Below are 19,217 nucleotides of genomic sequence, written 5' to 3'. Positions count from 1 at the left end.
ACCTGTATTCTAAGTAGCACAGCCTTAAAAAACGTAATTGAAGGATTTTCACTTTTGTGGAGTCGGCAGCAGGGTTGATATTGATCCCTGCTTTCGGGTGGCGGGTGCAGCAGAAGGGGAGACTGCGGCGGGCCGCTGCGCCCTCCAAGCCTTCTGTCTAATCTGGCAGAAAACACAGAATATAGGACAACAAAAGGAGGCTCCTTTTTCCATAAAAATTCTTCCTCCCACCCACCCCTCTTCCCCAAAAAAGGGGACTTAATTTTTCAGCTGCACACGGTGATTTGGTGCTCACTCTTGCATTGAAACAGTTGCTGTCTGAACAGGCAGGAAACAGTTCTCTTTTAATTGCTGAAATCATTCGGAAGTGCTTCATGCCCGGCTTCTATACAGCAGATGCTGTGCATTAATTGGCCTGTGTAGAAGTGACCCAGGGTTCCTTGCAGTGGGCCCAATTTTAGGCAGAGGGTTTAAATAGCTTATTTATTATTTTGTATAATCTGGCGTACATTATGTGCTCCTGCACGTGTCGTATTTCATGGTCTGCAGTTTCTAATGTCATGTGGGTTTCAAAACCTGTGTTTCTCTGGTAATGTACTAGCAGCAGGTAAGCTCAAAATACCATCCATCAGGAGCTAATTTTTTATCCAGATACTCCAATGACTGATGAACCTGTCTTTTGTATGAATGTTTAGCACAGTAGAAAGCCATATGCCACTGGCACAGTTTCCTATGCATCCTTTACAGTTGCTAGAGAGTAGGCTTACGGGGGAAAAACCCTCCACACCGTTTATGGCCTCTTTCCTATATCTAAAGGATAATACCTTTAAAACAGCCCTGGTTGTGGACGACAAAAGAGGGTTAGGGACTGTCTTGGAGGAAATCTGACTCCCATAATCATTTTCTTTATCAGAAATATGACTGCACACTCTTAATAGGGAACCTTGTTTTGTTCCTCCCCGTCTGTTCAAAACAGACCTTAGCCCATTAGAAGGGCCTCCCTTGTGTGGGAAGACCACAGCTGTTACTGTAAATCTCATCCCGTCACTGTATCACCCCCATTTTGTGGCTCTGAAGGATGAAATTGAGAAATGGAATACTGTGCAGTCATCCTTTACATCTCCAATTTTAGGCCTTTGCCATCATTTTCATGCTTTTATTCCAAATCAAATAACATTAGTGAGCTACACTACCTTCTGATGAATATCTGGTCCTGAGCACAGCTTTCAAGTCTGTACTTTGGGGACTTCCTTTTATGTTTGGTGGAGATCTTTCTCCCCCCTTCTCTTCTCTTTCTCTTCGTGCACCTTCTTGGGGCTTTCTTCATGCATTTGCAGTTTGAACTATACAAGTTGCCAAATGTGTCCCAGCCTTAGCATGTTGTCCCAGAGGGACATGTGCTGGAGAAGGTTCTGTGTCTTTTAATCTCTGGGGAAGGAGTAAAGCAAACTTGGTAGAGGATATTGGGGGCTTTAATCAGAAATAAGAAGCGGTTTAAATCATTAGCACAACAAAGCAGACTATAAGCTTGAAGATAAAAGTCTCTGGGGAAAGAGTCCTCTGAAAATAAATGGAACTTGATAGATTTCCATATCATTTATAACTTCCCTTAATTACACTTGGAAGACTTGCCAGTAAAACTGGAAAATTGGCAGCCTGTATCCATCAGAGCCATTTTGCCGACCGTGGCAAGCAGCTGGCTTTACTGGATTTTATTTCCCATCACTCACAATTAATCATCAGCTGGAGATGTCTGAAACTCTGCAGCACAGAGCTGTGCCGGGTGACATTCAGGCCTCCCAAGCATGCTAAAATCTGCTGAGTAAATGGGCTGAGGTTTCTCCCCAGCTTACTCATTTTGGGGCAAGGCAGGCTCCCGCTTAATGAGTGCGCTCTGATAATCAGATGCGAATGTGAACCTTGACCCCATGTCAAAGGAGAGGACGCAATAAGCCGGATGAAAGATACAGGATTCAGACCTCCAAACTTTACACCAATTAGACAGGGAGCGGAGAAGTACATCAGGCTGAGTAGGTTTATCAAAGAGACTTGCGAGGCTTGTGACCATTCTGTAAGCCCGATGTTGGAGACATCCTGTCACAATCATTAAGTCGTTAGGCAGTGATTCACCAGAGTGTTGGGGAAGTGTGCGCCCACAAACCCTGCAGTGGCTGCATCCCGCGTGCGTGCTGTCCGAGGGAGACTTGGCCGTGGAGGCGCCCTCTCTGCTCACCCAGTTAATGTCCCCACTTTCTGAGCACACGGGGGAATCCAGGCGGTGTTTCCAGTGCCTTCCGGAGCTCGGGGAGGGCAGGGGAGGGTGCAGGCACCTCTGGACAAGGAGGCTTCCAGATTGTTGAGGTGAGAGGCCTGTGTCATTTTGTCTGGGTTATTGTTGGAACTGCGGCCCAGCAGGTTGGTGGAGCAGCCCCCAGTTACAGCCCCGTCTGTGTTCTTTGACGTACAGTTTGTACTGTATTTGCTTCCCTGACTTGGGTTTTTGAGGGATGAAATAGCTTGAATTTAGGTCAAGTTCACGTGTGTATATGTGTTTGCGTGCGTGCACGTATAACATGTTTCTGCAGACGGAAATGTGTCTGACTATTTGGTGGAACATCAAGGATCAACTTCCAAGAGTTCTTTCTCTTTTAGGAACGAATGAGCAAAAACAAACCACAAAGCAGATTGCTGTGAGTGAACGGAGAAAGAGAAAAATGAATTACTTAAATTTCCACCAAATAATATGAGACCAGCAGAAACAGGGAAAGAAACTAGGGAGAGGAAACAGGAAAGAAAAGGACGACAGAGCCGTGAGGATGGTTCCAGATTCAGGGCAGCCGGCACTGCCCGTCTGGCAGCAGATTGGCACTTCCAATCCGCAGGCACCTTCTCTGAAGCCCTTTTAATCACATTGCCAGAGTGACACCATCTGAGAGAAGGGGGTGTTTTACCTGGGAGACTTGCCCACGTCTCCCGGATTGTCTCCGGCTAAATCAGAGGTTTTGTTTTTCTGATGGATGATTGGGGACCGACCACTCGCAGTTGCCTGCAAGTCACCTCTTTGCAGATCACCCTCGCCACAAGCACGCAGAGCTGCCAGGAAAGGCGGTCAGTGGACAGCGACAGTGGAGCCCCAGAAACTTCACGTCCATCTCCCACTGCTCCCAGGCTCTCGGGCCCTGCTCTCACTCACCTCCAGCCTGGCCAGCTCGAGCCTGGAGTGGGGCTGTGGCCCGGGGCCTGGCCATCCTTCTGCGAGTTTCTTATGGACATCATTGTCAGTTTGGTCTCCGCCCCCTTAGTGACCACTGGAAATCTCCCAGCTTCATTTGTTTCTTTTTCATAGTCGCGTTAACTGCGAATTCACTTAATCCCACGGAGCATTCTGGCCAGCGGCGCTGAGCAATGGGCCGAGCAGCTGCAGGAGAGCAAGCTCACGCCCGCCCGAGAGAAGCCCGTGGGGCTGGGGCTGGTCCTGGTCAGACGGGCCCTGGGCGCTCAGACACCAGCACAGGAAGCCCGGCTGGGGGAGGGGGCGAGGCGAATGCACGCAGCCGCCCACTGCAGGCACTGGTCCATCGGGGAGGAAGGAGTTCCCAGAGCCGATCAGTGATTGTTGGATGGAATTTCCGTGGCTGAATATCAGATCCATTTCCCAGAAAGCCACGGGCCCTGATGCCAGGATGCCCCGTCTCTGAGTGGGGATGCTGCTGCGTGAGGCCAGCTCTGGACCCTCAGCCTCTGCCTGAGAGCCGTGTCCCGGGCCCGCCAGCATTTTGTGTGTGGAGTTACTCAGCAGGCGCTACTTCTGGGGACGTGCCCTCCTCCCATCTTGTCTGGTCCCTGCCTGCCTGCCTTTGAAAAAGGGAGAAAAAGGCTCGGAAATGACGCCTTGAGGGCTGGCTGTTCTGACACCCCAACTGGGACCCGCGTTGCCCTGGAGCCTCCCTCACTGCTCTCCCTCTGCGTGTTGAAGAGCAACCCTAGCAAGTTAGTTCTCCGCTCTCTGGAATGCAGGTGCCAGGTGACGGTGAGTCACAAAGGGCCGCGAGCACGGCGTGTGTGCCCAGCTCTCCAGCGCAGTGTCGCCTCCGTGCCAGCACCAAAGCTTTGGCATCCCCTCTCTTCCTATATTTCTGTGCCAGGAAAAAGCAGCCCACCACCTGATCAGCAGAGGAGAGGAACGCATAGGGCTCAGGCGGTCCCGATGCCAGCGAGACAGCTTGTGCCCCACGGGGGGCCGGGAGGGGGGCTTGGAGATCATCTGGGGATTTCAGGAAAGAACATTCTCCAGGCACTTCTGCAACGCTGGATGAGCACAAGGGTCCAGGAGCCCCACGCCAGGATGCCTACCAGCACCCCACACAGCCGGTGCCCCAGGAAATTCAGCTCGCCCATTTCAAAGACTTCAAGGCCCTTTTCACAAAGATGGGAGAAAAATGCAAGCCCAGTTCCTTGGTGCTTACCCATCAAGGGCAGAGAAAGGAGAATAGATACAAGGGCCTTTAGTCACAGCTGACTCCTGGGTGGGAGTCCCAGGTTTAACCCCAGGGGATTTATACCCAGCTGTGCCTGGATTTCCCTCACCCAAGAAGGCAAACAGCTGAGCACGAAGCTTGAGCCAGTGCCCCTGGGAGCTACCGGCCTCCTTGCAAGGAATGGGTGGAGCTCCAGAAATCACTCCCTGAAGGCGCTTTCTCGGAGCCACCCGGTTGTCAGTCCTTGGCATGCCATGCAAAGGCTGGGAGAGCGGTCCCCATGGCCCGGGTGCTTGGATGTTGTTCCCGGCCCCCCAGGGCTACGGACAGAAACTCCATTTTTTGCTAACAGCTTTACTGAGATAAAACTTCACAATACAATACAATCACCCCTTTAACGCGTGCACTTCAGTGGTTTTTGTCTGTTCACAGAATTGTGCAACCATTGCCACAGTCAATCCTAGAGCACTTCATCACCCCCGCAGAACCTCTGCACCCACCTGCAAGCACTCCCCCTTCCCCTCCGCCCCTGGAAGCCACAGATCTTTCTGTCCGTAGAGACGTGCTAATCCTGGACATTTCACGTAAGTGGAAGGCATTCCATTTCTGCCACAGCTCTGTGGCAGAGGCAGATTCAGAGATTCCCAGGAGAGGCCCCACAAGCAGCACCCAAAGCCTCCAATATCAGGGATGTTTTTCTAACAAGGACTTGATGATAGAAGGAATGGCCTTTCTCTGCGGTCCCCGAAGATGTACTTGGAATACGAAGTATTAGAGGCTATTGCTGCTGTTTGGATTATATTTCAGAGCATTTGACAAAAAGATTCTCTTAATGGCCTCAACTCTTGAACATTCTTGCAAAATTCAAATGCTCTTAAAACTTCTGTCCACTTTTTGTTCATTTTCCAGGTAGCAGAAGGTCAGGAAATTTGTGTGATTGAAGCCATGAAGATGCAGAACAGTATGACAGCTGGGAAAACTGGCAAGGTATGTCCCCGAGGTCCCCCCAGCCCAGGCCGCTGTGACAGGAAGCAGAACCTCCACCTTGGAATCTTGGACGGTTGGGGCCTGAGGGGGACGGCGGACGGGGTCTCTCCCAGCCTCTCCCTCTTGCGGACGAGGGCGCTGCAATCGGGGCTCCCTGTGTTCTGCATTCACGTGACCTGCAGGCCTTCTAGGAGAGTCTGTGTGACATCCAGGGAGTCAAAGAACAACTGTTCTTCACCTTAATGTCTTTCGAATTAAGGGGTCTTTAATTTTTAATGTTTACATCTGTCTTAGAGGCAGTTAGTTATCTGAGACTTAGGTGACACAGCAGGAAATGGTTTTAGAGATTGCAAAAATTAATGCAACTCGGGGCTTCCCTGGTGGCGCAGTGGTTGAGAAGTCGCCTGCCGATGCAGGGGACACGGGTTCGTGCCCCGGTCCGGGAAGATCCCACATGCCGTGGAGCGGCTGGGCCCGTGAGCCATGGCCGCTGAGCCTGCGCGTCCGGAGCCTGTGCTCCGCAACGGGAGAGGCCACAACAGGGAGAGGGCCGTGTACCGCAAAAAAAAAAAAGTTAATGCAACTTTTCAAGATAATTTCTCCACAAAGAGAACAATTCACTTTTAGATCAAGATGAGCTGAAAGGGGGACTTCCCTCGTGGTCCAGTGGGTAAGACTCTGTGTTCCCAGTGCGGGAGGCCCGGGTTCGATCCCCGGTTGGGGAACTAGATCCTGCTTGCATGCCGCAACTAAGAGTCCGCATGCTGCAACTAAAGATCCCGCATACCACAACGAAGAACCGGCACAGCCAAAAATAAGTAAATGGGTAATAAATTTTTTTTTTTTTTTTTTTTTGCGGTACGCGGGCCTCTCACTGCTGTGGCCTCTCCCGTTGCGGAGCACAGGCTCCGGACGCGCAGGCTCAGCGGCCATAGCTCACGGGACCAGCCGCTCCGCGGCATGTGGGATCTTCCCGGACCGGGGCACGAACCCGTGTCCCCTGCATCAGCAGGCGGACTCTCAACCACTGCGCCACCAGGGAATCCCTGGGTAATAAATTAAAAAAAAAAAAAAAAGCTGAAAGACCCACATCCACGCGTGGGACCTAACGATTTAGGGAGGAAAAAAAGATGTATTAGTACTGACATCTGTTAAGAGTAAAACTTCTTAAATGAATTTTCTCATTGAAGAAAATAGAAAAGTCTTTTTAAGCAATAACTTCATAATTCTTCCTGCGACTAGAAAGGCACCACTTGTAGCAGAACGATCCTTTTCTGAAGGATGGTTTGGTTTGAAAGTACCACACAGTGGAGCGAGGAGAGACAGGGCAGGTCAGGTGGGGTGGGGACAGCAGTGTAGGTTGGCTGTGTCCTGCACTGTGGCCATGCCTGGAAGGCGCGATTGAGCCTTGGGGACAGTGGGTGTCCTGGCAGAAGGTACTGTCAGCTGCCAGTGAAGTCTGCATCAGAGAGACACAGCCTCCAGTTGCCTGCCCCAAAGGAAATGAAACCGATGTTCAGAGAACAGGCCGAGGGGGACGCCCCAGTCCAGCCCCAGCCAGGAGGGCAGAGGCCCAGCGTGTGACCAGGATGGAGGGGCATCAGACGGCTGCACCCAGTCTCCTCGGGGTTTGGGAGAGGAGATTGGCATGCTCTGCAGCTTCGGGGGAATCCTGCTTTTCATACCTGATGACCCTTTAAGAAATGAACAAAGTGTTGGTTTCTGCTCCTGTAAAAATTGTTCTGTTTGTCCCTTGGGGTTAGTCAGCATTTACGCTGCATTACTGTCATGAGCTTTCCCCTCTGTGACGAGCACTTGGCCTCGTTTGGGGGCCCAGAATATACGTCAGATGCACCAGCGGCCCGTGTGCTGGACTGAGGCACTGACGCCAAAGTGAACATGGCCTTAGCTCCCTCCCCGTCTGCGTGGTCTATGTCCTCGGGGCCTGGGTCTCCTGGGGACGCCCTGGTGCTGTCAGGGTGGTGATGGGCTCTGGGTGAACTTGCACGTTGGCCCTGCCCCACAGGGCAGGGAGGACCGGGCCCCTGAGCCTGGGGCTGGCAGTTTTTGCTTTGAGAGGCCAGTTCTCCTCCCGGGGGCCTGTTCACAGTGGAAGCAGGTCCTCCACTCTGGAATCGCAGCATCATGACAAATACATCCTGTAAAAACACCGGCGGCTTCAGATCATAAAAAGCGGCCACTTCAGTGCAAATAGCTCCTGTGGAACAAGGCCTTTCAAGTGTCACTGCACAGCTTCTCTTGGTCCCGAGAGACCCCGGGCTGGAACTCGAGGGGAGAAGGCCCTTCTCGCTGCTGCTGGCTCATGGCAGAGACGCGGGGACACAGGCCAGGGCACCCAACCCCACGTCTCTCCACTTTTCCTGTTTGCCACTTGCCCAGACGTCCAGTTAACTTCCAACCCATCATCATTCATCTTCATGCCCCAGCAAGAACTTCCAAGTCAAATGACTGTCTCTAGTTTTAAAAGTGAACACAAATTTGGGAAAGCAAAAGTTGACTAAAATCGGGAGAAATCAGTGGAGTGAAAGGGCACGGAGGCAGCGTCACGGGAGCCCAGTGCCTGCCCCACGTCGCGCCGCCAAGAGCAGCGCTCGTTCTCTGAGGAATTTCATTTCCCTTCAGAAGGAGGCTTCTGGTCAGGCTAGGGAATTTCTCCTGTTAATTAGTACCTGTTTTGACTCCTGTATAATTGCGAATGGGTTTGTCTGTTTAACACTAAGTACACCATTAACTCTCCCGGGTGTGGAGACTCATCCAGCATAATCACTGCCAGCTGAGACCCCCGAGGGCACCCTGTGCAAAGGACAGCACAGATGCCCTGCGACCAGCAGCTTTTAGGACCGACAAAGATAAGGAGGGGAAGGTGGCGACTCACAGCCCACGGCGGCAGCGAGGACGTCCCTGTGCTCGAGGTCCCCTATGATGGACGCCCTACGTCCGAATGTTCTGTCTGCTCCAAAGCCCGCCAGGCTCTCCCTTCATGTCCAGAAATGGATGACGAGATTGCTTCCTCCTGGTCTAGTTAATAATTCTTACCCTCCTCCCCCCTTTTTTTTTTAATTCAAGGTGAAATCGGTGCATTGTAAAGCTGGAGACACAGTTGGAGAAGGAGATCTGCTAGTGGAACTGGAATGAAGTATTTATAGCCTTTCAGTCATCACCCGATTTAATTAGCCATTCGTATTATTGTTATTTCACACTCAATTTATTCAAGCGTTTTGCAGGAACACCCCTGTGTAGCAGATTTTACATGGTCATATTTATTCCACATATAGTCAAGACCAACATTCTGCCAAAAAATCACCAATGGAAATTTTTATTGATATATAAATACTTGTACATAAGATTTGTACTTCTGGGCTTCCCTGGCAGCGCAGTGGTTGAGAGTCTGCCTGCCGATGCAGGGGACGCAGGTTCGTGCCCCAGTCTGGGAAGGTCCCACATGCCGCGGAGCGTCTGGGCCCGTGAGCCATGGCCACTGAGCCTGCGCGTCCGGAGCCTGTGCTTCGCAGCGGGAGAGGCCACAACAGTGAGAGGCCCGCATACCGCAAAAAAAAACAAAAAAAAAAGATTTGTACTTCTGCTGTGAGATTTCCTAGTGTCAAAATTAAATCAATAAAACTGAACATTTGTCTAAATATTAGTTTGCCCTTTTTTTGAATGAAGACAATATACATAAGAGGCTATGGGCTGTGCCAGTAGACTTTAAATACTAGTGTTTCATCAGGATCCTTTTTAAAAATTTATATAAATCCCAGTTCTTGGCCCTCAGTTTCGTTGTTAGCATTTGCCACTTTGTAACCTGATTACCTGCTTCATCCTGCTTGAGGACCTAACTCCTGCTTCTGGTCGTTCATAACCTCCCGAAGCCCAGACAGCGCAGATGATGGTCCTGGAAATCCCTCCTGTGTGGCTCTAACGGTGAGTGTGGACCCCGAGTCCCCAGGGGCGACCCCCTTCCCCGTCCCAGGGCACCGGTGCGGGTACCACTCGGGGCTCCCCTGGCCCAGTGGTGGTGGGCGGGGCTGCCACAACTCATCAGCTGACACCCATACTCGCCTTTCTGTGTTTTTGTGAAGCAAGTTTCCAATTAAGAAAAAAGGGCTAAAAATCACGGTCATGCTTTTGTGGCAGATGCAGTTACAGATCACAGTCTACCGTTAAGTTGAAGAGCGAGTGAGCTCTCCCAGTGGAGAACGAGCTTAACTCGGAACCAGCCGCTGCGTTTTCACCTGGCTCTGAAATTCGCAGAATACATTTCGTACTTTGCTGGTAAGGAAGTAGAGGCAGAGTCCTACGCTGATTTGACTCTAACCCTGACAGATTATCAGATGGAGGTGGGTAGTAATTGGTACTTCGTGCCTTGCTAAAATTATTTTAGGTGCTGTTTGTATTTGGAAGCGAAGCTTTCTGTCAGGCCTGAAAAACAAATTACTAATGTGTTGGTTCTTCTCCAAAAGGCCCGCCCCCAAACGCTGCTCACTTGTGGGGGCAGGGACCGCGCCTTGCCCTGCGCTCCCGTGAGCTTCCGTCTGAAACTGGGCTGTTCAGCTGCTCTGCCAGCAAGTGGGCGCTTGCTATTTTGCTAGATGAGAATGAAAAGAACCTTCTACCAAATAAGGAGACTTAAAAAGAGGGCCAACAATAGCACCAATGCTTTTAATATTTGATTTCCCAAAACATCTAGTTTAACCTTAAATGATCTTTAATAATCTCTGTAATAAATAAGCCTGATCTGAAAATTATGAAGAATGATGTTATATATATTCAGAAGTACTCTAAAATACAGCGTGTTTTTCTTGAGGTTCTTTTATTACATTGAGACGTCTAAAATCAACTTTAAAAAAATTTCTCAGTGCTACAGGTCAGACAGAACTGATAGAGCAGGGCTGTTAAAAATCTAGCTGCCACACAAAGTCTTTATATTCATTTTAAATGTTATCTTCAAACTAAAGCAAAGCAAAGGAAAAAACAAAAAACACCAACATAATAAAAGCATAACATGAGTTTTCAAAATGTCATTTAGGGGAATTAAAATCCTGAGTTTTTCTCATCCAGTACGTTCAAGCCCATGATGCTCTTTAAGCAGCAAGCAATAAAGCAGCATCAGCAAGACAGATTTCAGGAAACAATCTTGTTATTAGTCATGTCAAAATTATTTGGGAAATCGGCTGCCCCACCCCCCCACCCCCCATAGAGATTTATAAATGTTCGTTTCAAAGGGTGTTCTCGGGCTTTTGCATTCAGTGAGTGCGGACCAGTGAGGCCATCTTCCAACCACCAGGCTCTCGGTCCTCGGGCGGCCGTTCCCCTCGCACTTCTCATCTGCTTTCCCGCGGACTATAGCGAAGCCCATGCTCCCCCTGTGAGTCGTAATCGTCGTGGTACGGGAGGTGGACCCACTCGGGCGGGTAGGTGGCCGTGCTGTACACGAAGCACTGTAGGGTCCCGCCCGCCCCCTCAACAGCGACTGTCACCCGGGTGCGCTGGTACATGTCCGGGCAGCCTTCGAACTCGTCCAGAAAGCGCAGCATCTGCTCGTCCACGGCGTAGACCTCCCCAGCCACTCGGCGCCCCTGGCCCGGCAGGTTCAGCAGCCACGGGATGTTGCGCTGCCCCGCGATCACCAGCGGGTACGGCTCGACCGTGCGACCCCAGCCCCGGAAGGCCGCGCGACCGTGGGCGCTCTCCAGCAGGACCCGGTGGTTGGGCTGGCCCGTCTTCAGGGTCCCGTACACGAACACGTGAGCCATGCAGCCGGGAGCTGCGAGCGAGCGAGGACGGACGCACAGGTCCCACGCGGCGGGGAAACGGGTGGCCTCGCCCCGGGCCTCCACTCCCGACCAGACGACACCCTTCCCAGGCAGGGTTCCAGGAAGAGCGACTCGTGTCAGATGAGGCAGCCCGTCGTGGCGGCAAGCCCTGTAGAAGTGCGGTTTTGTAGAGCAGTTAGTTTTCAGTCTCTTTAAGAGGACTTTAAACAGTAAATATTACAGAAAAGTAAAAATAACGATAAGCAAATAGAAACATATATATATATATATACACACACACACACGTGTATATTTATATACATGAATAATCACCTGTCATCGGCTACCAAAGAGAATTCCGGTTTCAGCACTAAATTTACATTCTGGCCCTGGCAAGACGCAGCAAAACGTTAGCTGCACCTTTCTGTGTTCCTTCCTTCTTCAAGGTCCTAGAGGGTGACACTGCCTCCCTGTGACTCAGCCCAGCGACCGACCTGTCTCCAGTGAGAGAGAAGGTAAATATTTACCCCCCTTCCCGGGTCTGGGCCACAGATTATTACATAACCGACCAAAGTGATTTGTGTAAAAGTGACTCAAACAAAAATGGAAACGAAAAGTTAAATGTATGGGCCCCTCTTCCAAGCCTGGCATCTAGCTGCCCCGCTTGCCCCCAGCCCTTCAGACACCGAGGGACATGGCCCCGGTGTGCCAAGCGGGCTCTGCCGCCAGTCACATGGCCAAGTGGCCCTTGGAGAAGTCACACTTAACTCACAGGACTCGACTTTCTTCCCAGCAAACACGGGCTGGTCTGGGGGTCTGGGCCTCGCCCCACCTCCTCAGGGCGTCCAGGGAGGATGGGTGGTGCCCACAGGCCATCACAGCTGCCCACTCGGGCCGACCCTTCCTCTCTGCCGCCTCGGTCTCAGCCGCCAGCCTTCAGCAGGACAGAGACGGGATGGGAGCTCTCGTTGTAGTGACTGACAGCAGAGGAAGGGCAGATCGGAGTGGTGAGGCTTAAGCGGCGGCTGCCCAGGTATGCAAGTCAAGCTGTGAATGAGGAGAGCCTGGACTCGGAGGTGCAGGGGCCGAGGAGGCGGCAGGCCCACTGCTGCTGCGGGAGGGCGTGCCTGGGAGGATGGAGAGATGGAGCGGGGGGCCTAGGGCGGGCGGGAGCCCAGCCAGCCCCGCCTTCCCTCTCCCACACTTGCATCCGCCTTCCAGCATGTTCTGGCAGTAACAACTCCAGGTCAAAGTGGGATGCACGGCTCCCACCCTCGCCGGGACCGTCCCCCAGAACCCTGGTGGGCCCGCTGCCTGGTCCCTCCGGCCTGTCCCCGTGCAGCCCCCAGGGGCCTGGCCGCACACTCTCCAGGGCTCAGCCTGTTGGGGCCTGTGGCCGTGAGCCCTTGCCTCCCTTTCCAGGTGACACCCTCCCTGAGCGGCACCCACCACAGCCCTCCGTCACCCTGGTTGGCTCTCTTCGTGGCGCATGTTCTCTAAACCACTGCTTGCCTTGTTCGCTACCAGAACGTGAAGAGTTGAGAGCTCAGCGAAACGGCCCAGTCCCTCAAGGCCGAGTCTCGGGTTGGTGAGGACTGAGGCCACACAGCTGGGCCGGGGCCAGACCAGTTGACACTGGAGGTATCACATTGCTCGTCACTCCTGATCGCTGGTGCTCTCGTGTCCCCGCCCTTTGATTAGATTTTAAAGCAACACGTGTCCATAAGATAAAGTCAAATAACTTCACAAGGAAACTAAAATCCCTACCCATTCCCACTCCCTTGAAGAGACCTGTTTAAGCCCCTGAACTGTTGTTGCATTTGGTATTTGTCTCCACGTTGTTGGTTATACCGCTGCTTCCCGATGTTTTAAATTGTCTGCCTTCCTACCCAAAGCAGGTGAGCACAGTGGTTTAAAGCACAGACTTTAGAACCAACTTCCCTGGGTTGAAATCCTGGCTCTGCCACTTATTAGCTGTGTGACTTTAGGCAAACAACTTAACCTCTCAGTGCCCCGGCTTCCTGGACTGTCAGAGGAGGCAGACAGCCACCTGCCTGGAGGACTGCTGTGGTGGTGCAGGAGTTGACACCCGGGGCCGGTCCCGCCCACTCGGTAAGGCTGCGTCAGACGTTCCTGCTATAGAGCCTGGCGCCTGCCTCTCGCCCCACATTCCTCCAATAGGCTCACATCACAATTTTTGGTCAAATCCATATTCAGTTCAGCATTAAGACTATGTAGACACTGTTCTCAGATAAGGCACATAGTGTACTATGATTAATTTCCTTTCTTGGACTTCTTGTTTTTTTTGGAATTGAAAATTACTTCGGCCTTTTTTCCTTTTTTGCGCTTTGCTCCAGTTCCTCTGACAGCCTCCGGCCTCATGTTTTCTGAAGGCACCTGAGGAACCCTTTCGGCCCTGACCCCCCGCGGCTTCCATTCCTCCCGGGAGCTGTGGCTCCCGGCGGCCTCCCTGCTCCAGCCTGGTCTGCAGTGCATCCCACGCTTCTCCCAGAGCCCTGTCCCTGCGTCCCACGGCCCCTTCTTGGTTGACTCCCTCATTTTACTGAAGCTTGTTCTTTCCCAACCTCACTTAACAGTGTAACTAGGTGAGATTTCTCACTGCTTTCTTCCAGAATTTTGAAGTCGTTTCTTCCTTGTCTTCTGATGCTCCCGTTCATGCTGAGACATCCAGGGCCATTGGGACCCACAACCACTTGTACGGGACTCAGGTTCTTCTCTGGAGGCTCCTAGGGGCTTCTTTTCGCCCTTGGATTGTGAGGTTCTATAATAAGGAGTCTCCATGTGGGATTTTTTCATTCATTGTGCCAGAAACTTCCATCTGAAGACTCATTATCTTGGGTCCTAGGAATTTTCTTCCCTCTCCTTCCTTCCTGTTCTCTTTCTGGGTCTCCAGAACTCAGATGTTGCATATCCTGGATTAATCTCCCACTTTTCTTTTTGTAGTCTATTATCTTCCAGCACTTCTATTATTTTGAAAAATATTTTTGCCACCATATTTATTTCCAAGATCTTTTTCCTGTTCCCTCATTTCGTCAGCATCCAGTTCTTTCTCAGCATAATCCCATCTCTCCTCATCATGAATTTGGAGGGGTTTTAAGTTTATCTTTCCCAGTATTGCCTCTACTTCTCCTAAATTCCTGTCTTCTCCTTGTTTTATGTTTCTTTAAGAGGTTTTCTTCAAGCATCTCAGTATCCTTGGCTGGCCTTTCACGTGGAAAGTGGGACACCATGCAGGAAGCTGTGTGTGAGGGGGAGCCTGTCGACTGGCCGGCCTGGCGTGAGGGCTGGATAATGGAATCCACAGGAATGTGGACTCCTCTCCCTCCCCGTCTGTCTTTAGGGTGCCCCTCGCCTGCACCCTTGGCTGGGCCTGGTCCTCCCGACACCAGACTTCCCGCTAAGCTTCTCCTGACAGTAACCCACCCTTGCCCTGCTGGGCAGAGGGACGGTCGGGGTCTCTGCTTCCCGCTCAAACGGCCCCCTCCTCCTTTTCCACCCCTCACCCCGCCCTCACACGACTACAGGGCAGCAGTGGGAGCTTCCCTGGCGTCCGGGGCGCTGCTGGCGGGCTCCCCAGCAGGGATTTAGGTTTCCGGTGTCTCGAGGCTGCTGAGTCAGCCAGCACTCATCTCTCTATCTATCTTCCAGAATCTCGTTGCCCTCTCCCATCTGTTGTCTTCATGGGTCACGGGGAGTGGCCTTTAGGGACAGAGCGGGGATAAAGGAGCCTGTTCCTCGCACCACTGCACCACCGGGCCTTCCCTCACGGGGCCCCGGCTCGGCCACTGTGTCCTTCTGGAGGCTCGACGTGGGACAGGAAGCAGCAGTGCCTCAGGAGCTGCTTGCTTAGACGGGTGGTGAGAAGAGTTCACTAGGGTACCGGAGACGGGAGTGTGTCGCCAAGAGAAAGCCAGTAATGTAGCAACTCTGGGGACCAGAGAGGCTGGTGACGGCCAGTTTACACTCCCACCTACAGTGCACAAGGGTTCCAATTTCTCCACATCCCCACTGGTACTTATTTCCTCCCTTCCTCCCTTCTCTCTCTCTCTTTTTTTATAGTGGCCATCCTAAAGGGTGTGGGGTGGTATTTCACTGTGGGTTTTTTTAAATTTTTTTATTGGCGTATAGTTGATTTACAATGTTGTGTTAGTTTCAGGTGTACAGCAAAGTGATTCAGTTATACATATTCATATATTCATTCTTTTTCAGATTCTTTACCCATATTGGTTATTACAGAATATTGAGGAGTTCCCTGTGCTATACAGTAGGTCCTTGTTGGTTATCTAGTTTATATATAGTAGTGTGTGTATGTTAATCCCAAACTCCTAATTTATCCCCCCCCCCCCCGTTTCCCCTTTGGTAACCATAATGTTTTTGAAATCTGTGAGTGTTTTTCTGTTTTGTAAATAAGTTCATTTGTATCATTTTTTTAAATGAGAGTCCACATGAGTGATATTATATATGTCTTTCTCTTTCTGATTTACTTCACTTAGTATGATCATCTCTTGGTCCATCCATGTTGCTGCAAATGGCATTATTTCGTTCTTTTCTATGGCTGAGTAATATTCCATTGTATATACATACTACATCTTTTTTATCCATTCATCTGTCGATGGACATTTAGGTTGCTTTCATGTCTTGGCTATTGTAAATAGTGCTGCAGTGAACACTGGGGTGCATGTATCTTTTCGAATTATGGTTTTCTTTGGATATATGCCCAGGAGTGGGATTGCTGGATCATATAGTAGTTCTATTTTTAGCTTTTAAGGAACCTCCATACTGTTCTCCATAGTGGTTCTACCAATTTACATTCCTGCCAGCAGTGTAAGGGGGGGTTCCCTTTTCTCCACACCCTCTCCAGCATTTATTATTTGCAGACTTTTTGATGATGGCCATTCTGACCTGTGTGAGGTGATACCTCATAATAGTTTTGATTTGCATTTCTGTGATTACCGACGTTGAGCATCGTTTCATGTGCTTTTTGGCCACGTGTACGTCTCCTTTTGAGTGTCTATTTAGGTCTTCTGCCCATTTTTTGATCGGGTTGTTTGTTTTTTTGATATTGAGCTGCATGAGCTGTTGTATTTTGTTGTTGTTGTTTTGTTTTTTTTGCGGTACGCGGGCCTCTCACCGCCGTGGCCTCTCCTGCTGCGGAGCAACAGGCTCCAGACGCACAGGCCCAGCGGCCATGGCCCACGGGCACAGCCGCTCCACGGCATGTGGGATCCTCCCGGACCGGGGCACGAACCCGTGTCCCCTGCATCGGCAGGCGGACCCTCAACCACTGCGCCACCAGGGAAGCCCGAGCTGTTGTATATTTTGGAGATTAATTCCCTTGTTGGTCACTTCGTTTGCAAATATTTTCTCCCATGCTGTGGGCTGTCTTTTCATTTTGTTTCATCGTGAGTCTTAATTTGCATTTCTGTAATGATTAGTGATGTTGAACATCTTTTCATGTTGGCCATTGCATATCTTCTTTGGAGAAATGTCTCTTCAAGTCCTTTGCCTGTTTTTTCTTTTGTTGTTGTTTTGTTTTATTTATTTTGGTTGCGCTGGGTCTTAGTTGCAGCAGGCAGGGCTCCTTAGTTGTGGCTCGCCGGCTCCTTCAGTTGCAGCTCACTGGCTCCTTAGCTGTGGCATGCAAACTCTTAGTTGTGGCATGCATGTGGGATCTAGTTCCCTGACCAGGGCTAGAACCCATGTCCCCTGCATTGGGAGGAGGATTCTTAACCACTGTACCACCAGGGAAGCCCTGGTGCCTGTTTTTTAATCAGACTTTTTTTCTTTGTTGAGTTACTGGAGTTCTCTGTATCTTCTGGATATTAACCTCTTATTAGATATATGATTTGCAAATATTTTCTCCCATTTCATAGGTTGAGGTCACCTTTTTACTCTGTTGATTGTGTTTTTTGCTGCACAGAAGTTTTAAATTTTGATGTCACCCAATTCTTGCTTTTATTGCCTGTCATTCTGGTGTCATATCCAAGAAACCCTTGCCAAGCCCAGTGTCATGAAGCTTTTGCCCTGTGTCTTCTCCTAAGAGTTTTATAGTTTAGCTCTTACGTTGAGCACTTTCATCCATGTTGAGTTAATCTTTGTATACAGTGTAAAGTAAGGACCCAACTTCATGCTTTTGCATATAAATATCTAGTTTTCCAATTGTTGAAAAGACCATCTGTTCCCTGTTGGTCTTTCCACCTTTGTCAAAAATCATTTGACCATATATCTAAGGATTTATTTCTGGGTTATTTCTGCATTCTCTATTGTGTTCAATTGATCTACATATCTGTCTTAATGTCAGTATCATGCTGTTTTGATTGCTGTAGCTTTGCAGTATGTTTTGAAATCAGGACATATGAGACCTCCAACTTTATTGTTTTTTTGTTTTTTCCTCAAGATTGCTCTGCTCACTTGGGGTCCCTTGAAATTCCGTATGAATTTCAGGATGGGTTTTTTTTGGGGGGTTTTTTTCCTGAAAGAAACACTATTGGGAATTTTGACAAGAATAGCATTAAATCTGTTTAGGTGGTACTGACATCTTAACAATATTAAGTCTTCCAATCCATGAAGAGGTCTTTCTATTTAATTTCTTTCAACAATGTTTTGTAGTTTTCAGTGTACAAGTCTTTCATCTCCTTGGTTAAGTTTCCTAAGTATTTTATTCTTTTTGATGTTATTGTAAGTGGAATTGTTTAAAAAACTTTTTTTGGATTGTTCATCATTAATGTATTGAAATGCAACTGACTTTTGTACACTGATTTTGTACCCTGCAACTTTGCTGAATTCATTTACTAGTTTTAATAGTTTTCTTGTAGAAATGTTAGGATTTTCTACATAAGATCATGTGGACAGACAGAATCCTTCTTCTTCCTTTCCAATTTGGATGTCTTTTATTACTTTTTCTTGCCTGATTGTCCACGTATAACTTTTATCACTATATTGAATAAAAGTGGTAAAAGCAAACATCCCTATCTATAAAGCTTTTTCACCATTAAGTGTGATGTTAGCTATGGGCTTGTCATATACAGCCTTTATTAGGCTGAGGTAATTTCCTTCTATTCCTAGTTTAAGTGTTTTACCATGAAGTGGTGTTGAATCTTGTCAAATGATTTTCTGTACCAATTGAGATGATAGTTTTTTTTTCCTTCATTCTGTTACAGTAGTGTACTATAGGGCTTCCCTGGTGGCGCAGTGGTTGAGAGTCCGCCCGCCGACGCAGGGGACACAGGTTCATGCCCCGGTCCGGGAGGATCCCACATGCTGCGGAGTGGCTGGGCCCGTGAGCCATGGCTGCTGAGCCTATGCGTCTGGAGCCTGTGCTCCACAGCAGGAGGCCACAGCAGTGAGAGGCCCGCGTACTGCAAAAAAAAAAAAAAGGTAGTAGTGTACTGTATTGACTGATTTTCATATGTTGAACCATCCTTGCATTCCAATAAATCCCCCTTGGTCATGGTATATAATCCTTTTGTGTTATTGAATTCTCTTTGCTAGTATTTTGTTTAGAATTTTTGCATCAATCTTTGTCAGAGATATTAGTCTGTACTTTTCTTATAGTGTCTTCTTCTGCCTTCGGTTATCAGAGTTGTGCTGGCCTCATTGAATGAGTTTGGAAGTGTTTCCCTCCTTTTAAATTTTTGGGAAGAGTTTGAGGAGAACTCATGCTGATTCTCTTTACATGTTTGGTAGACTTCACCAGTGAAGCCAGCTGGTTCTGGAATTTTCATTGTGGAGAGACTTTTGATTACTGAGTCAATCTTCTTACTAGTTATAGGTCTGTTCAGATTTTCGATTTCATCATGATTCAGTCTTAGTAAGGTATGTGTTTCTAGGAATTTATCCATTTCACTTAGGTTACCAATTTGTTGCCATACAATTGTTCACAGTATTCTCTTACAATCCTTTATATTTTTGTAAAATGGGTTTTAACGTTCTTTCATTTTTTAGTTATTTGCATCTT

The 19,217-nt window shown here is 49.4% G+C and overlaps 2 protein-coding genes across 8 annotated transcripts in view; one reads left to right on the top strand and one right to left on the bottom strand.

The window, feature by feature from the left end:
• PCCA (propionyl-CoA carboxylase subunit alpha) overlaps window positions 1–19,217 on the top strand; it is a 385,988-nt gene that overhangs the window by 345,948 nt on the left and 20,823 nt on the right. For 3 of the 7 annotated variants that reach the window (XM_049701174.1, XM_049701175.1, XM_033435092.2), the window contains 2 exons: window positions 5,388–5,465; window positions 8,553–9,124. In XM_049701174.1, coding sequence (XP_049557131.1) covers window positions 5,388–5,465; window positions 8,553–8,621 — 147 coding nt within the window. In that variant the 3' untranslated portion in view covers window positions 8,622–9,124. Of the gene's footprint in view, window positions 1–5,387; window positions 5,466–8,552; window positions 9,408–9,620; window positions 15,525–19,217 lie in introns of those variants that run through there. The other 4 variants (XM_049701173.1, XM_049701172.1, XM_033435088.2 and 1 more) reach the window with 4 other exon arrangements.
• Window positions 10,132–11,239, bottom strand: GGACT (gamma-glutamylamine cyclotransferase). The gene has a single exon (XM_033435095.2). The coding sequence runs from the start codon at window positions 11,237–11,239 to the stop codon at window positions 10,808–10,810; it is 432 nt and encodes a 143-aa protein (XP_033290986.1). The 3' UTR covers window positions 10,132–10,807.

This window comes from Orcinus orca, chromosome 18 (assembly GCF_937001465.1).
Source record: "Orcinus orca chromosome 18, mOrcOrc1.1, whole genome shotgun sequence".
In the NCBI taxonomy this organism is placed as follows: domain Eukaryota; kingdom Metazoa; phylum Chordata; class Mammalia; order Artiodactyla; family Delphinidae; genus Orcinus; species Orcinus orca.
Note: the sequence above shows the minus strand (reverse complement) of the source record. Positions and strands in the feature narration are given on the sequence as shown.